At 54.4% G+C, this 18,227-nt stretch overlaps 1 protein-coding gene across 1 annotated transcript in view; it reads left to right on the top strand.

Moving 5' to 3' along the window:
* The first annotated feature begins 281 nt into the window (after nt 1-281).
* Nucleotides 282-18,227, top strand: part of SCUBE3 (signal peptide, CUB domain and EGF like domain containing 3) — a 31,807-nt gene continuing 13,861 nt past the window's right edge. The window contains exons 1-6 of the mRNA XM_072918752.1: nt 282-419; nt 9,311-9,433; nt 10,345-10,470; nt 13,162-13,296; nt 14,257-14,382; nt 15,326-15,442. Coding sequence (XP_072774853.1) covers nt 335-419; nt 9,311-9,433; nt 10,345-10,470; nt 13,162-13,296; nt 14,257-14,382; nt 15,326-15,442 — 712 coding nt within the window. The 5' untranslated portion in view covers nt 282-334. The remainder of the gene's footprint in view (nt 420-9,310; nt 9,434-10,344; nt 10,471-13,161; nt 13,297-14,256; nt 14,383-15,325; nt 15,443-18,227) is intronic.

Below are 18,227 nucleotides of genomic sequence, written 5' to 3'. Positions count from 1 at the left end.
CTGGAATTGGCTGGGATTATTTAAGGGAAAAAAAAAGGAGGAGAAGGGATCAGAGCAGCCGCCAGAGAGAGGGCGATAGAGTCCACTTTCCTCCAACTGCCCTGGGTCTCCCTCCCTCGCTCTCTCCTCTTCAGCAACACCAAGAGCCCCAAACTGAACCCAGAGCAGCTTTTTCCATCAGTTCAGTTCCCTTCCCTCCCTCTGTCTCACACACGGCAAGGAGAGAGCCCCTTCCTCCCTTTGATTTTCCTTCGCATGCTCAGCCCCTTGTTTCCTTTAAAGCACTAGAAATCCCCCTTCTTGCCCCCGCTCCTCCCTGCAGACTGGGATTGCAATGGGAGCTTTGCAGCTTGCTGGATTTTCCATCCTTTTCTTTCTCCTCCACTCTGGAAACACGCTGGCAAATAAAGCCAGTCAAGGTAAGAGAAAATCTTCCCTGCTCGAAGGTTTGCTGTTTGATGTGTGGATCGGGCAGCCGGATCTCCTCGTTAGAGCTGGGCTTTGAGTGCAGGCTGGAGAAGGCAGCAGCACTAACAACAAACACTGGAGGGGATTTTAAATGTCGCTTGCAGATATTCTCGCCTACTGCCTTGGAACTGGGGTTGGGTTTGTAAACTCTTTAATGAGTTGCGTTTCTTAGACTTTAGTTTTTGGGGTTTTTTTTTTTTGTTTGTTTGTTTGGACTCTTTATCTCAAGGCAGGGGGTGCAGGGACACAAAATTAGGGTGGGCAAACAAGTCTGCATCCATCACAGGCAAAATGTGGCTGTTTGGAGAGGCTTGGGGGGCTCTGCTGGTTTTGTGTCTGTGAGATGGGGCTACTACAGCAGTGGTGTGGGCGAGGAGGCTGCTCCGGGCTGGGCTGGAGGGCAGGGATGGCGGAGCGGGTGTTGATACCGGGGAACCTCAGATGTTGGCTGCAGGGGTGTGGGCAACAGGAAACTTCAGGTAGCTGAGCACAGCTAAGCCTGAAAATTAAGGGAGCTCTTTCCCTATCTCGTGGAAAGAGGGGTATGTCCCATCCTTATCAACTTTGAGCTTTTCTGTTTCACAACTCCGGTATTGAGACTCCCCTTCCCAGACGTACACACGGAGCTTTATGTATGGTCTATCTATACCTTCACTTTTCTATAGCACCTCTATATTTAGCTCAGATTTTTTCTATACACGCGCGGGAGTGCGTGCGCCCACACGAGCACACACAGCCCTACACATGATCCCGTTGGCCGTCTCAAAGGGGGTTTTCTCCTTAATTCACCACTATCTGTACAATCTGTCGGGTTTTCTCTTTTTCTTTCCACGGCATGTAAGGTTTGTCCAGCCCGGCTCTGCGTGTTTGTGCGTACGGAGAGATTCAATAGCGTGTGAATGAAATCTCGGAGCGCAGGGTATAATGAAAATCTCTTGTAGGAGGATTCCAGCCACGCGCGTGGTCCCCGAGCCCTGTCACCGACAAAGTTAGAAGGAATTTCAAGGCTATTGTCTTATCTGGCTCAAAGTGTTTCTAAAACAATAGGCGACTTCTCCTGGGCAAGCAGGAGAGATTTTCCAGGGCAAAGGTTTGGTGAGAAGGCATCCAGCTTCACATAAAGCTTTATGATTTAGGCACAGAAAGGAATGCTTAGGTTTTTATCCCCCCTCAAATTATCTTGAGTGTATGCATTGCTTTCATTTCTTATCATAATATTTATTTATTAAGGCCTTTTGGTTTCCAGTTCCATTTAAGCCTGAGCCAGAATTGCATTAAAATAGCAAAGTGAAATTCCATCGTGCAGAGACTTGACAGATCCCTTCAGGGAAGGAGAGGGGTGGAGTGGGGGTGGAGAGAGGTGAGCTCAATCCTGTGCCAGGGTTCATCGCCGCCGTGCGCTGGGACAGCGCTGGCTCCCCCCGGGGGGCTGCTGCTGGAGAATTGATCCCCGAGGCTGCAGCTTTGGGGTTCTGTGGGCTGGGGAGGGGAAGGTGACTGCAGAGAGGCAGAGGTTGGTGTCTATGGGGCTGCAAGGACTCTGGGCAGGGGTGGGCCTGGTGCTGGTGGTCCTTTTTGGATGAGGCCAAACTCACAGGCATCACTGATGGCAGGTACAATACGTGCCTTTCCTCAGAACCTGCTGTCTCCTGAGTTTTCTGTCACTGAGCTCTTTGAACCCACTCTGTGTATCTGGGACATGTATTAGGACATTTCTCAAAAGCATCAGGTGTGTGTGGCAGGTGACAACACCCCAAGGATGGGGCACACATCACCCCAAAACCTTTGCCCTTTTGAGGGACAGCCACCCTTGCCAGCTGCCTGTCACGGGCTGGAAAGGTCTCCTCTCCCATCTGTCTTTTCTTGATGGGATAACATTGTGTCATGGCTTGGGCTTGCTGGCTCATTTCTTGTACTGAATTACCCCAGAAAGTTTAGTCTGTGGGGAAGGAAGGATTTAGAGAGCTGGCTGCTGGGCCTGGAGGGTGTCTGCCAGTGGACCTGGCTGGCTGTGGAGTCAGCTTAGGGCTAGGGAAGCTTGCAAGAGGAGAACTGGCAATATAAATCTAAATAACCATAGGGAGGCTTGTGACACACATTCACATCTGCAGGCTGTGGGTCAAGTTGCCCACACATTGCTGTGCCCACCACTCCTCTGGGCTCTGGATAGATAATGTCACCCCCAGTCCCAACCTCCTGTCTGTCAGTCCATCTCACATTTTGGACAGAAGAGTTTGTGCTGCTCTCAGTGGAGCAGTGCCCTTACCTGCTGTCTGCAGGCTGGGGGGACAGAGCCCAGGGACTGGCAGCTCTGCACCTCCTCGGGCAGTGCCAGCCCCTCTGGCAGCACCCTCATCACCGGGAACACATCCCAGGATTTGCCATTTTTCCCTGCAACTCATTGCACACTCCCTCAGGTGATGCTGTGGTGTGGGACCAGGAGGGAGAGGCAGCATCTCCCAGTTTGCAGCCCCTGCTGTTCCCACCACCCCAGTTCAGAGTCCTGGGTGGGATGCCAGCCTCAGCCCAGCCCACTGGGCACCTGATGGTTGGCACCAGCCCTCCTGGCTGCTGTGTGGCTGCCTGGGCACAGCCCCTGTCCCACGTCAGGGCCGGTGTGCTGGGATGCACCTGCAAAGCCAACACCGCCAGGGATTATTTTTCTGTATTTTTTTAAGGAGTCTAAAATTTTCCAATTGCAGCGTGGAGATGCTGTTTGATTCCCCTCCCACTGCCGCCAAACCTCCTCCCCCTTGGCCTCTGCCTTCCTACCTCTGCAGCATTCACAGTGTGCGACTGTTGTGCCTGTCCCCTCCACCCCGCTGAAATATGAAATGTAAAACTGTAAACATTTCACATACACAGTTCAAAGGAGATCTTTGACTGAGGACGTCTAACATGCCCGTACTGAGATTAAAAAAGGGGAGGGGGTGGGTAGGAAGGAGGGAAGAAGAGTTTTTTTGTAACTGCCAACTGGAGTATAAATATTCAGACACCTTGAGTCCTCCAGTGCCGATGTATTGCTCTCTCCTAACTGCTCAGGAGTTTGGGGGTTCTCGTCTTTTATTTCTATATAGATTTTTTTTCCTTCACAGACAGCCACACCAGAGTACTCAGTTTAGGAAAATAGTATGCATGATTGACCTTAACCTTCACTTTCAAAATTCTAAGTCCCCTGAGAGGCTTTAGGAGAAGCCTGGGATGGCAAATGAAGTTTGCTCTGTCTGGCAGCACTGGAGGATGCCTGGCTGTGTTTTGGAGAGGCTGTGTCCCCGCTGGAGGTCTTGAGATTGTTGCTCCTGGAGCAAAAAACAAACACATTTTTTAAGGCAAGGCCGGGTCAGTCCGATAAACCAAAGGGACAACAACAGCAGTGACAATTCCATGGGGAGATGAACAGGCTGCTGGTGTGGAGCATCAAACCCTCTGTGGGAAGTGGTGATGGAATTGGGTTGAAGTGACCAGGGTTGGCACAAGGAGGTGGGGTGGAGGTAGAGGGAACATTTCCTACCCAGGGAATGGTGGTAGAACTGGGATCCACCAGGATTACCTGGGCTGCTGCAGGGGATGGACAGCTCAACCTAACTCTGCCCTCATGGGAGTGGGAAGCATAAGTGAGGGGGATAAAAAAGCTCTTTTTTATCATTAACAGCTTTGGGGAAGCAAAACCCTGGGTGAGGGTTATAGGGCAGGGTCTGGGCATTGGCCAGGAGGGTCACCAGGCTGGGAACTGGGAATGGCCCCGGGTGCTCGCTGTGACTTGCAGTTCTTCCTCCATCCATACTCCATCATTGCACAGGGGCAGTGCTGGGGCTGCACCTCCTGTGTCCCACCTGCTTTGGGGAAAGCTGGGGGGATGTGCAGGGCACGGGGCTGGTCTGGGGGTCTCCATGGCATGGTGAGATGCAGACATCCCCTCTGAGCCATCCTGAGCACAGGTACCTGCCCAGGGACCACTGGCACCCCCATCCTGGCAGCAAGACATCACCCAGCACCCCAGTCAGGATCTCTGAGTGCAGATGACATTTCTTTAGCCAGTTTACAGAAGGCTGCCCTGCAGAGCTGCCCTGCAGAGCATCCTCCTCCCCTCCCTGGCCCACATCCCCTCCCAGGGGCTGGCACTGCCCGTGGCCATGCCCTGAGCCACTCCTGCTGTGCTGCAGCACGAGTCACCCTTGCAAGCTCCCTGCACGAACAAATGATTAATAAACTGCACCACAGTGTCTGAGGTGGTTATTAATACCCTGGTAAAAGGAGCTACTGAAGTTATAAAGCTTTAATTTGGCATTAAGGCCGAGTGGAAACTCCGCGTGTCTGCCAACAGCTACACACACATCCCCATACAGACAGGCTGTTAATATATATGCCTATATAAAAACAAAGAATAAAATTAATTTGTAGAAAAAGCTGAAGCACTTGTAGGAGAGGGGAAAAAGCATGGTAGGTTTGTTTGTTTAGGATTTTTCAGGCCAGTTTTTGCTGTCCTGAAAAAAGTTTTTGCTGTCTTCACCCCCCTCCTCAAATTTATTGGAACTTTTGGACTAGGGCTAAAACCATCTATTATTATTTTTTTTAAACAAAATAAGGAAGTGAGGAAAGAGCCTCAATCCAGGCTCTAAAAATATATGAGCTGTTGCTTTATTCCCCTCCTGGCTGTCGGGAGTGATGCTGCAGGGCACAGAGGTGGCTCTGCCACCGCCTCCCCCTCGATCCAAACCCTTCGGTCCCGGGGAGGTGGCGGTCCCCCCGCTTTTGGCAGCCTCGAAATGGCAGTGGCGTTGAAACCGTCTGCCTCCTCTGCCTTTGAAATGGAGAATAAAGCTGCAGCTGGAGCGGAACGGGGCCCAACAGCCAGCGCTGGAAAATCCCACCCACAACGGAATAAAAACCACGGCCCGAGGAGCGGGGTGAGCGCCCCAAGCTCCTGCCCTTGGCACAGCTCTGGTGGCCGTGCCAGGGATGCTCCTGCCCTCTGAGGTGCCCTGGTTGTGCCCAGGGACATGGGGCTGGCCAGGGACCGAGGCCACTGCGGGGAGACCTGCGGTCCCCAGCGAGATTCAACATCTTCATCTTCCAATTCCCGGGTGGGTGCAGAATTCCCCAGTGCCAGGGGTTTGAGGAGCGATGTGCCCATCTGCACCGCCCAGGTTGGGCTCATTTCGGGCAGTTTAGGGTGAAAAATAGAGTTTTTTGGTTATTTGTGGAAAGAAGAAGTGGAGGGGCTGTAGGGGCAAAGTGGCAGACTCTCCAAAAAACCTGGATTTGAGACCTTGAATGGAGCAGATCCTCTGGAGTAGGGGGACAAGCAGGGCACACCCCAGTGAGCAAATAGGGACAGGAACATCAGTAAGGATTTTTTATTTAAATTTTTTTTTTAAATCTTCACTCATCTTGGAGATGAGCACTCTCATATGGTGGCAGCAACTCAGAGCACCTGCAGTGAGGCCACAGGCAGCTTTTTGGATGGAGGGAATTCTCCTGCAGGAAAAATGGGCTGGCCTGAGAGAAAACCTTCCCTTTCATGGGAAAAGGCTGCTTGCATTGACAAAAATGCTAAAAACTGAGTTTTTCAGAGGGTTTTACTTTAATTCGCTGCATCATTTCTGAAAGACACTGAGAAGCCAAATTTCAGAGTTCTAAAATTGGGATCTTTGCCAATCCCAGGATGGCTCCTGAAGAGCCCAGGAGGGTATTTATTCACTCTTCCCACAACCACACTTTTTTGTTTTTTCTTTTGGTTTTGGTTTTTTCTTTTTTTTTTAAGTATCCTGTAACCTTTCAGAATGACTCTAGCTTTGGAAAAATTAGAGTGGAAAACCGATAATGTTTTCTTTTGTACTTTTGCTGCTGTGTAATCTTTCCAAAGTTAGACAGCTTTTGAAGTTACAGAATGGGAAAAATGATAGAAAAAAAAGATGCGTGAGTGGGAAAGGGGCAGAGGTGCATTCAGTGCCTCGTGCATGTTGTCCGTGGTCTTGAGTTTGAGAGTGCAGAAGGAAAAAGAAATAGGAAATAAAATTCCCCCAAAAGTGAGATTCCTGGCAGAAGGCTGGGAAAGTTTCAGTGATGTGATTTACGCCTGGTGGATGCTTCGTGTTCTGAGCATTTTTAGGGGAAGGAGATGGTGTTTGATGGATGATCTGTACTCTTTGGGTTCCCACCTGTGTGCCAGGCTGGGTGCCCGCAGTGCCAGACCTGACAACTGGCACCCTGGCACCATGACTCGAAGCATCACAACGTGATTTATAATATTGGGGGACACCTGAAGGGGAGCTCCTGTTGGAATCCGTGGTATTGATGATCCTGAGATTGTAGAAAGTCTCTGTGTGTCAGCCCCGCTGCCAAAGCAGAAGCCATAATTGGTCTGTGCTGTTTCAAGGTTGTTTATTCTGTTTATCTCTAACATGTTCTGCTGCCCTGCCGCAGCTCTGTCCTGCAGGGCAGCGTGTGGGGCTCTGCCCTCAGTGGGATGGTACAAACATTAAATACCACAAACTACCTGTGCTGGATTTACAATAACGTGCCAATATCTGTCACCTACGTTGGACAGTGTGTCCCCAGCCTGAACCAACAGAAAAATGCCAACACCACAGTGAAACATGGAGGGCATGAAGAAGGAGACAAAGGACAAGGCACACCCAATTTCCTCCATTTTGTCCCCTTTGAACCCCTAATCTAGAATCCTAAAATTTTACTTTTGCACCCGTGCCACACTTAATTATTACTTATATCAAACACTCAAAGCTGGTAATTCATCCTGTAAGATTGAAAACTCTTTTCCATGGGCAGAGATCACAGACAGTGTCTCTGGGGGTTCTGTCCAGGGGGGTTCCTGACCCCTGCCAGGGTCCCAGACCTGCCAGGGCAGCCAGAGGGAAGCTCTGGATTCCCACAAGCTCCCAGCCATGCAGGGCCAGCACCAGGACCTGCAGATTCAGCAGACTTTTGGGTCAGCATCAGCTTTGCTGCTGCTGAGTTCCCACGCACATTGTGGCCGATGCTTGGCATCCCCCCACATCCCCCCTGCTCCAATGCCACAACCTCCCAACACCCCTCTGGGAGCCTGAGGCGAAGTCACTGTGATGCTGAACAGCCACACTCAGCTCCCCAAAGGCACAAGTGCCCCATGGGACCCCTGGCACAGGCAGGATTGATGCTGGGTGCTGGCGTGGCCAGTGTGGCACCACGGCCAGTGCCACGGCTGCTGTAAGTGCCAGCCAGGAGCAGGGCCCTGGTCCCCATGCAGTCCCTCCATCGTCCCCACCGTGGTGGGTCAGCCTCCAGCCGGTGATTAATGGCCCAAGGGAGGCCGTGGTGGCCGCGGGCCATGGCTAATGTCAAATAACAAATATGAATGCGGCTGTAAATATTTATACAATGCGCAGGCACGTGCCGCCTCCCCGATGCAGAGACAAAACTCTCCTCCTCCCGGCCAGTGACTCACATCTCCGGGCAAAGAACCACCGGGGTGGCCGGGACAGGGCTGGGGACAGGGCTGGGACAGGGCTGGGACAGGGCTGGGCACAGGCTGGGGATAGGGCTGGGCACAGGGCTGGGGACAGGGCTGGGACAGGGCTGGCACAGGGCTGGGGACAGGGCTGGGGACAGGGCTGGGCACAGGCTGGGGATAGGGCTGGGCACAGGGCTGGGGACAGGGCTGGGACAGGGCTGGGACAGGGCTGGGCACAGGCTGGGGACAGGGCTGGGCACAGGGCTGGGCACAGGCCTGCCTGCCGCTTGCAGGGATGTTTTGGGTCTCTGGGCAGCTCCTGGAGCACTTCTGTTCTTGGGGCTGCTGATAAGCAGTTTTTTAAAGGCAACTGAGAGCTTAGCCTTGCTCCTCCTGAGGGGGTACAGGGAAGCTGGAGGGACTCTCAGGTCCCCCTTCCCCAGCGAGAAGATTCCTATCCCCGTGGAGGAGGTGGAGGCAAATCCCTCCAGGAGCAGCGCTGATGCTCCCCACGTGGAGAGGGAGCCTGGGCTGCTCTGGGAGCCCTGCCCATACCTGCAGGGTGATGCTCAGCCCCACCTGCCCCTCAGCAGCCTGGCAGTCATGGAGGGGATGTGCCCGCTCCAGGGCACCCCATCTCCCTGACTGCCAGAGCAGGGAAGGCACTGGGAGCCAGCTGAACAGCCTTTTGCTCACCAACCGCCACTCCATGTGCTCGAGGCTTCTCCATTTCCCAAATACCATTAAAACCTCCACTCCCACAGCCTTCTGTCACAGCAAACCCTTGGGCATTGCTGTTTGAGGCCACTGGCAGCACGTGGAGCTGTGGATGTGATGTCCTGGGTACCACGGCACTGCATCCCAGAGAAGGGAGTTGAGGTGCAAAGGGGGATGGGGGCGATGAAAATTTTGTCTGTGTCCCCAAGGAAGCCTTGATGTTTTTCCCAGCTCTCCCTCCTGCTTCTCACTCCTGGCTCCCAGGTTTATTTAGTGTGGTCCCTCCTAATTCGTGCACATTCCTTGGCGCCTAAGAATAGAAAGTGATGACGATTATTTGGGTGCCTGGTCGGCTCAGGAAACAGCTAATTGGAGACAGAGACTTTTACCTCTGCCTGGGCTGGCTCCAGCCTGGACTAGGAGTGCCTGAGCAGCATTTCCTATCTTCAGACACGTGAAAGGGCCAGGGAGTCTCAGGGTGATGTGTCCAAAAGGGGACACAGGTTGTGCTGTATGGGAGTGGACCCAGTGATTCACCATGTCCAGAGCCCATCCTTAGGGCTGGTTGAGGAGCCAGAGGCTGCTGGGATCTGTCCCCTGGGGTGGTGGCCGCTGTGGGGACACGGCTCGAGGTCCTAGGCTCTCCCCTTTGCTCCCTCACCTCTCCTCTTGCAGATGTTGACGAGTGCGTGGAGGGCACTGACAACTGCCACATCGATGCCATCTGCCAGAACACCCCCAAGTCCTACAAGTGCATCTGCAAGTCCGGCTACACCGGGGATGGGAAGCACTGCAAAGGTAAGGACACGCTGCTGGCAGAGCTGGAGTCCTGCTGGTGAGTACCAGCCCCAGCAGTGGCTTGTCAGCACTGGCCTATCCAAAAAAGCCACTTGTTCACCCTGGCCCACTGTAAACCTTTTATTCCCCTTTTCTGCCCCAAACTCCTGGCCTGTTGGCAGTGCATGGGACAGAGAGGACTCTGACTGTCCTTGCTGGTGATGCTGGCAGCCATTGTCCTGACATGGTTGGTGCTGCCCATGAAGGGTCACATGGGGCTTATTTTAAACAAAACTGGGCTGATTTTCCTGCAAGATTTCTGACCCTGAGGCTGCAGATCTGTGTTAGCAGCTAAAACTTAAAAATAAGACATGCAGAGATATAGATTATGTAGATATCAATTTAGATGTAGATCTAAGTGTAAATCTAGATATTGATAGAGGTATATATCTGTATATAGATACAACTGAGTGAGGAATGGAAAGAAAATTGGCTCCTTGGAGCAGCAGCAGCGGGAAAGCAGGATTGGGGCAGGGTAAAAATTCCCAGCTGGAAGCAGGTTCAGGGTCAGGATGGGCCGAGTACAAATAGCAGAGGGATTAAAGCGCTCCAGGCACTGCAGGGCTTTGCCATGGAGACAGGCTGGGAAATCCCAGGAGGTTCCCAGCACCGTGCACCAAGCTACAGCTGTAAGACACTGGGTTAGCTGGGGCTCCAGCATCCAGACTGGGGAGAGTGGGGAGGGTATTGTAGAGTCTGGAGGGATGCTGCAGGTGATAACGGAGCTGAGGAGCTGCTGCTGGAACAGGCAGAGAGAGCAGAAGACCCCAGGGCACATTACCAGCCGGGTGGCAAAGATGCTGGAGATGCAGCACCCATGGTGGGCAGCAGCTGGGGCAGCCCTGCAGCTCTCCCACCCTTCTCCTCCGCAGATGTTGATGAGTGTGAGCGGGAGGACAACGCAGGCTGCGTGCACGAGTGCGTCAACATCCCCGGCAACTACCGCTGCACCTGCTACGACGGCTTCCGCCTGGCACACGACGGCCACAACTGCTTAGGTGAGGGATGTTGGCACCCTGCAGCTCCTCAGCTGCTCCAGCACCTTAGGACAGACCTGCTGGCTTTCTTCACTGGGCACTTCCCAGTCCCAACACCCCCAGACCTGCTGTAGAGCCGTGGGCCTGTGGTGGCACTCCACAGGCATGTCCTGTGCTGCAGCGGCTCGCTGGGGACAGGATTGCTCCCCGTTACATCGGGGTGTTGCCAAGGGAGGAAAACTCACTCTGTGGGTGCATCTGTAGACTGAGAGGGCTGGGGAAAGGCAAAAGTGAGTTGGGTTTGGAGTTGTTAGGGTGAGGAACAGGCTCCCCACAGCCCCATCCTGCTGAGGCAAGCGGCCGGGCCAGCAGCTCTGTGCCTCTGCCGAGGGCAGGACCAGCTCACCCGAGCCCTGCCACTCGCTCTGCTCGTGCTTGAGGTCAGCCCTGCACCTGCCCAAATATATGAGTTAATAGCAAATATGGTGGGGATGGGAACCAGCGAAGGGACTGGATAAATAATCCCCGGGCCAAGACAAACCCGGCATCTGCCTACGGAGCGGCCGTGCATCCTCCCTGCTACTTCCCACCGCCCCAAACTCCATCCGGCCTCAGAGGAGCCAAAGCTCCTGGCAGAGCCCTGGGGCCCATCGGGCTGCCCGCGCCCGTCACCTGCTTCCTCCCGTGGCATCCCCGGTGGGAGCTCCGGGGCACGGCCTGCCCGCCTCCCCTCCGCCTGCAGCTCATGCTATTTTCCAATTAGTATCTGCAGAGGGGTCATTAATGAGCTCATCACTGGGAGGAGGAGGAGGGGGAAGGGATTATGGACACATACGCTTTGCATTAACCACCATCACCGGGATCTTTTTAGCCTCCTCGGGGAGGGGGGAGATTTACACAGCTGGGAGGAGGCGCGGGCGGGCGGCTGGCTCTGCCTTCCTCTCCCGGGGGAGGATGAGCCCGAAGAGAAGAAAGGAAAGCTGGACGTCATGTGTTTACAGAGTTGGGTGGGAGGGGATGGAGATGGCTGGGGAGCAGCCGGCCAAGCAGGGATCTGGGGGGAGCATGTTGGCTCCCACCTTGAGCCCTTCCTTAGCTCATCCCAGCATCTCGATGTGCTTTGCCCAACCTGCCTGCATCCCCTTTTAGTCAGAAGAAGGAGAAGCAGAGAAAAGCAGCACGTTGTGCCAGGCTTTGTCAGTGCCATGGGAAAGAGCTGAGCTGGGGAGGGGTCAGGGTATGTGCCCACCGGCCCCTCCACTGCCCATCCTGGGTGACCTTTTGAACCAGGACAGGAATTCAAGCCCCCGTCCTGACACAGGCCCTGCTGGCTTCTGCCCACCTCTGTTGCCTTTAATAAAACAGGTATTAGAGAAGTGGAGTCTCATTTCAGCCATCGGGTTTGAACGGCTGCCTCCTCATTTTTGAGCAGAGCTGGAAGGAGAAGTTGCAAGACATTAAGCCCTTGTTCTAAGCAGGGGGATTTGAGGAGGGTTATTGGCATCTGCAGGACGTGGCTTGGCTGGGATGAGCACTGGAGGAAGCCGTGAGCTTCCTGCCATCACAGAGGATGTCCCTTTATTCCTGGCTGCATAAAGTGAGCCCACTCACTGCCCTGTGGGTGAGGGGATGTTTTCAACACCTCCTTTCCAAGACAGCAAGTTTGTGGGGTGCTCCTGGGCTCCATTGCCTGGCCACTTCCAGCTAGAGCTGCATCCCCGCTTTGATAATTCTGAGTGAACCCTCAGGGCTTGCCAGGGGCTGGGGCACAGTGCAAAGCACCCACACTGCTCGGGCATCCATGCATCCATCCATTTTGCCCAAAAGCAAGGGGTTTGGGTGTGTGCTGTGCTGTCTGGGGAGGGGGCCGGTGCTGGGAGCCCCTGGCACGTGCTGTCCCTGAGCCTTTCCGGTGGGCGATGCTGGCGGGGCTCAGTTTTCCCCTCAGCTGTGGCTCTGCAATGCTCGAGTTCACAGGACGTTTTCTTTGGCATGGGGCCCCTCGCTTCCCAGCCCAGCACCGCGGGCAGAGGGGGCAAGGGGTGGCCACGGCACAGATTTGTCTCTGCCCGAGCCTGGCATCCTAGTTGCTCTGGCACCTCAGGGCACTGGTGAGTTCAGTGTGGACCATTATCCCCAAAAAGCCTCTAGAGAGAGCAATGGGCAGTTACTCTTCATTAAATGCAGGTTTTGCAGGGCTGGAGCAGCAGCAGCCCGGGGCGAGGGCATTGCTGCTGCCACGGGGCCACATCTCGGCCCCTCGTTCCTTGGCTTGTTAAACCAAAACAGGTGTGAGGGCAGCCAAGCAGCAGAGCAGGGGATGTGAGTCTCCTTACAAGTAATTATCCCTGCTCTGGGCTAAGGTTTCCCAGCTCCTCCTAATGAAGTGCAGGCATCCCCAGCTGGCAACAGGCTCTGAGGGGCTGGGAGCAGGGGCTGGCTGCAGCCAGGATGATATCCTGGATGTTTGGGGTTTTCTGGGACAAGGAAAACCCCTTTCTTCTGTGGTCTGGTGTTCCCTTCTGTAAAATGAGGCCATCGGTCAGGGAAGCTGTATGATCCCTGCACCCACTCCTGCTGTGCTTTGTAAAGCATTTCCTTTCTTCCAGCTGGGGGGAAGCAGGTCACTGCCCAGCAGATCTGTCCCACCCAGTCCCCATCCCCTCGGTGTGCCAAGGAGCTGTGTCACCCCCTGCCACCTTCTCTCTGCAGACCTGGACGAGTGCTCGGAGGGCAACGGCGGCTGCCAGCAGACCTGTGTCAACATGATGGGCAGCTACGAGTGCTTCTGCAGGGAGGGCTTCTTCCTCAGTGACAACCAGCACACCTGCATCCAGCGCCCTGAAGGTCAGTGCTCAGCACTTCTTCCCCACCCTGGGGCACCCTCCATCCCTGCATTAATCAAGCAGGTCTGTCTTTTGTGTTTCTGGCCACTCCTGCCTGGGTTTAGGTGCTGCTGCTGGGTTTTGGTGTGGCAGATTTGAAAGTGAACCTGTGGCAGGTGTGTTGGGAGACGTGATAAATGTCCTGCAGCAAAGCCCTCACATATCTCTTGTCCAGGCACAGCAATACTGAGCTGGGGACATTAATCCTATGCCCAGAGCAATTTATTGATAAATGGAAGGACCTGGAGGTCCTCACACCCCCTTAGGAGACACATCTTTCCCTGCCAGGTCTTGCACAGCACCGAGCCCTTTGTCTCAATATGAACTCTAAATTGTTGCAGTCTGGAGCAATCTCTTAGCCAAAATAGGAGGAAATGAGAGATTTTTGCGTCTCTGCTGATTTTTATCTCTGCTGCTTGGCAAAGCCAGCTGAGTGTTTTTGCTTTCCTCCTTCCCAGCTGTGTTGGTCACTCCAGCTCCCCAGGAATCTCACCCTGCCCAGGCCAGCTGAGCAGCTGCAGTGGCATCTCGTGTGTCCCCATCCCTTGTGTGCCCAAGAGGGATGAGCTGGATGCTCCTTCCTGCTGGTGCCACAGTGGTGGTCCCTGCTGGGGACAGGGATGCAGGTGCTGGGTCTTGAGCTCAGTGGGGTTTAAAGCCACCAAGAGATGTGGGAGCAGGGTCTATCACCCAAGGCAGGAGGGAATCAAAGGTTGAAGGCTCCCAGGTGGTTTTGTCCACCTTCCCAAGCAGCTCTGTGCCAGGATCTGGCCAGGGTTATCCTGTCCCCAGGTTCTCATTGACAAGGTTTCCTCCCGTTGCCATCAATTCTCCATCCCATCCCACCTCAGACATCCCTCTGCAACTGCTGACCAGTGTCAGCAGCTTTTGGAGCATTTCTTTGCTTCCTTTTCTCCTTTAGAAGGCATGAACTGCATGAACAAGAACCATGGCTGTGCCCACATCTGCCGGGAGACCCCCAAAGGGGGCATCGCCTGCGAGTGCCGCCCCGGCTTCGAGCTCACCAAGAACCAGCGGGACTGCAAACGTAAGGAGCACTCCAGGGCTGGGGCTACAACCTCCCAAGGACCCCCTAACCCTGTCCCCATGGCACAGACCCCTCCTGCCCCTGCAGCAAAGCCCTGACCCCTGGTAGCAGTCGGTTCATTGAGCCTGAAGGTCAGCATGCTCAGCTCTGCCTCTGTTGCCCTTACAGACGATGCTTCTGCAGCCCCTTTTACTGTGGGATGTTGTGTCCTTACATGACCAGGCTGAAATGGCAGTTCAAGGGGGTCCCAGGGGCTCAGCATCCCCTGTTCTTGTCCCAGTGTTTCACTTTCCAAAGGGGAGGTGAACAAGGAGAGTGCAATTGGCATGTGAGGAGTGCAGGAATCCTCTCCCTGAGGGTTGTGGTGCTCTCAGCCTGTCTGATCTCCTGCCAGCATCCCACTGGCAGTGCCAGGGTTATTAAATAGATATGTGTGTATTTATGCAATTATTTTTATTTTGTTTCTCATTTGCTGTGCGCAGCAAATGTGTAAAATCGCTGATGAAATGAAGGTTTAATCCTAATCTAAATGAACAGCACACCTTGCCCCCTGGGGAGGGCTGGCAAGGATTCCCAAAAACTCCTGTGTCATTCCAGAGCTCAGGAAAGTTTCACCCTTCCCCTGTAGCACTGGATTCAGGGTCAGGGTCAACCAGACCACCAGTCCCCTTTGCTTGGGCTCCACTGGTGGCATTTAGCAGATATGCAGAGGGAAGACATGAGAAACCACATAACATCCTGCATCTGCTGTGATCCCACAGGGAAAGTGAAGGGCTTTAGGAATTATCTGTGAGGGAGGGAGGGAAGGAAGGAAGGGAAGGAGGGAGGGAAGTCTCTGAGGGTACAAACGAGGTGCTTCCAAACCAGCTTTATGTGCTACATGTGGATGCTAGGCAGGGAAGAGGAGCTGGGGCCACGGTGACACTGGTGCTTTGTCCCACAGTGACCTGCAACTACGGGAACGGGGGCTGCCAGCACACCTGCGACGACACCGACCAGGGCCCCAAGTGCGGCTGCCACGTCAAGTTCCTGCTGCACTCGGACGGGGTGACGTGCATAGGTAGGTGAGGCCACCACCCACACGTGGGTTGGGGTGTGGGATGGTTCCTCCTCCTCCCTGGGTGATTTGTCCTTGGCCTGCTGAAGGGTTTTTCCCGAGCCTTGAGCGTGCGGCGGTTTCCTTTTGCTCAGCGTGTGTGTGAGGGATGCTGCAGTACCTGGGGGTGCAGGGATGTGTCTGCACAGCCACAGGGAGCAGAAATGATCTTGGTGGTGCTTCAGGGGACACCTGGGGACAGGCAGGGGTCCCTGCCTGCTTCTGTGCTGCTGAAGAGAGAGCTGTGAGGATGCTCTCGTGCTGGGAATTGTTACTGTCGCTGTCACTGGCAGCTTTTGAGGAGGGATGTGGAGGAGGCAGGTTTGCCCACAGCAATCTGTTACAGCTTGGTATGTGGGACCTTGGCTCAGGAACAATTGTCTTGCAGAAAAGAAAATACAAAACCAAAACCCCAACAACCTGACAACTCAACCAGCCCCAGAATTGTCCTTTTCCTGTGTGTGTTTTCAAATTGTAAAACATCAAGCAGAGATAGAAGTTTTACTGGTTTCATATGCTTGTGCTGTTTAACAGCTGCTTTGGTTTAAAAAATGTTATATTTGGGGAGTGATTAAGTCCACAATTGCTTGAGACATTTGAGTTCTTACTGCAAAATGAAAAAGAAAAAGGAACTGGAAGCAAGAGAGGTTTTGACTCCCCGTGTCCCTGCTGTGCCTGAACAGAAAACTCTTCGTGCTTTCCACAGACGGCTCCGTCCTCGGGGCAGAGGATCCCCCCTGAGCCCCTGCTGCTCCCTGCCAGCTTGAGGGGTGTTCGGGGCTGAGCCCCCAGCAAAGCAAAGCCCTCCTCCCCATCAGCTCACTGCTGCTTTAATGTCACTGCTGTCCCCCAGCCTGCTCCCAGGGTGGATCCCAATCCCTCCTGGCTGCTGGCAGGCGCTCACAGCCCTGGTCCCCGCCGTTCTCGTGTTTGTTCCCGCAGCCATTGGGTCCTGTCCCACCTCTGAGGACCCTCCCAGGGGTTGTTGCTGTGCCTGGGTGGGGAGCTCTGCTCCAACAGGGAGCTCAGGACCCCGGTTCTGGGGAGGGGTTCCTCCTGGGTGAGGGGCCCTGCGTGCGGCGTCTGACTCGGGCAGCTGTGGGACCAAGGATGTCCCTGACCTGTTTGGTGTGGGGGTGGCAGTGCAGCTCTCCAAAGCATCTCGTGATCTGGGGGATGCTTCAGAGCAGTCTGTTTTGGGGTTGGTCTCTGCACTCAGACCCTGGGTACCACAGGTGTGAGGGTGGGATTTAGGGCTTTCCAAAATCACTCATCCTGTTGTCCTTGGCCAAAGTCTCCCTCTTTGTCCCTATGCCCTGCATTGTACCTGCTGGGGAGGCATCTCCCACCAGAGCCAGCACATCCCTGTGAGTTCTCCCCTTGTCCACCTTTCCAGGGGAAATCAAACACTGCTCTAGAGGATTTTAGGAGCAGCACCAGCCCAAAGCCCACCACCACACCACGCCTGCCTCATGCCTTTAGGCTCTGCAATCCCCTCTCAGGGAAGGGGCCTGCCCAGCTCCTTCTTTCCCTGGGGGATTCCTGATCCCCAGTCCCACCATGGGAACACCAAGGGGTTGTGCTGCAGCCACTGGGAGCCAGCAGCCGCCCCGCAGGGATGCCCGGCCAGAGATTTACACCGAGGTACCTGCTCGGATATTTATAACCACCCTTTCTTGTTTTATGGCTGGGGCACAGCAAACAGCCCTCCCCCGTCCACACTGCCCCCTTCACCGCCCCTTCCCCATTTCCTCCAAAATATTTCATCATTTCAAGGGGAATAAAGTTTCCAGTGAGGGGAAACGCAAAGTCGTTCCCCGGGCCATGGGCTTTGAAATTGAACGCGGTGCGTTTGATGGGCTGCCGGGACAGGCCCCTGGTCCAGGTTCCCTTCAGATCACACCACGCGGCAGGAAGCACGAGCAGCCCCTCTGAGTGACAGTTTCATTAGGCCACGGCCGGTGTTTTTAATTTTTCTGCTTTTTATTGCTGCTTTTAAAAATGCAGATAATGAGGAACATGCCTCTAAGCACAGGGACCATCACTAATGGCTCCCAACATGTCTGCAGGCACGAGGGGGAGGGGGAGCCGGGACGGGAAGCCAATGACCTTATATATTTATATTTATGCTCCGAAAGCAACCTTTAAAAAAAAAAAAAGAATTAAAAAAAGCACATAAAACAGCCCTCCAGCAGCCAAGGGTGCAGTGCCCGCGGGGAGATGCAAAAACAGCTGTCACAGTGATGCAGATTTTGGCTTTCCAGGAAGATTTACTAGCCAGGGCATCCTTGCAGCTGCTTCCCACCTATATTTGGGGTGCAGCAGGCCTATTGCTGGACCCCTACTTGTGGCAAGCACCGGTGGAGCGGGAGGGGGTGGACGGGGAAGAAATATGGTTAGAAGGAGAAGGAAACTAAAGCCAGCTCAAGTTTTATGGCTGATTTCCTGACCCTCCCCGGCTTTGTGGGGCTGGCGGTGCTGGGAGCAGTGTGGGGAGCTCTGGACCCACAGCCAGGGGTGCACTGACCCACGGGTGAGGCTGAGCAGCACAAACACACCCAGGGTTTGGGCTCACTGCTGGCTTGGCTGCTAAATCCAAGGGGTGCATGTGCCACAGGCACAGGGATGTGGTTGCCTTCCCAAAGGCTGTGGCTCCGCTCAGGGATCACCCCCTGCCCTGGCACGTGCTGGTTTTGTTCCCAGCCAGGGCGAGGACCCGGTTCCCCAGACTAACAGGCTGCACTAACGC

The sequence above is a fragment of the Taeniopygia guttata genome, chromosome 26 (genome assembly GCF_048771995.1).
Source record: "Taeniopygia guttata chromosome 26, bTaeGut7.mat, whole genome shotgun sequence".
In the NCBI taxonomy this organism is placed as follows: Eukaryota; Metazoa; Chordata; class Aves; order Passeriformes; family Estrildidae; genus Taeniopygia; species Taeniopygia guttata.
The sequence above is the reverse complement of the archived record's forward strand: the minus strand, read 5'-3'. Positions and strand labels throughout refer to the sequence as shown.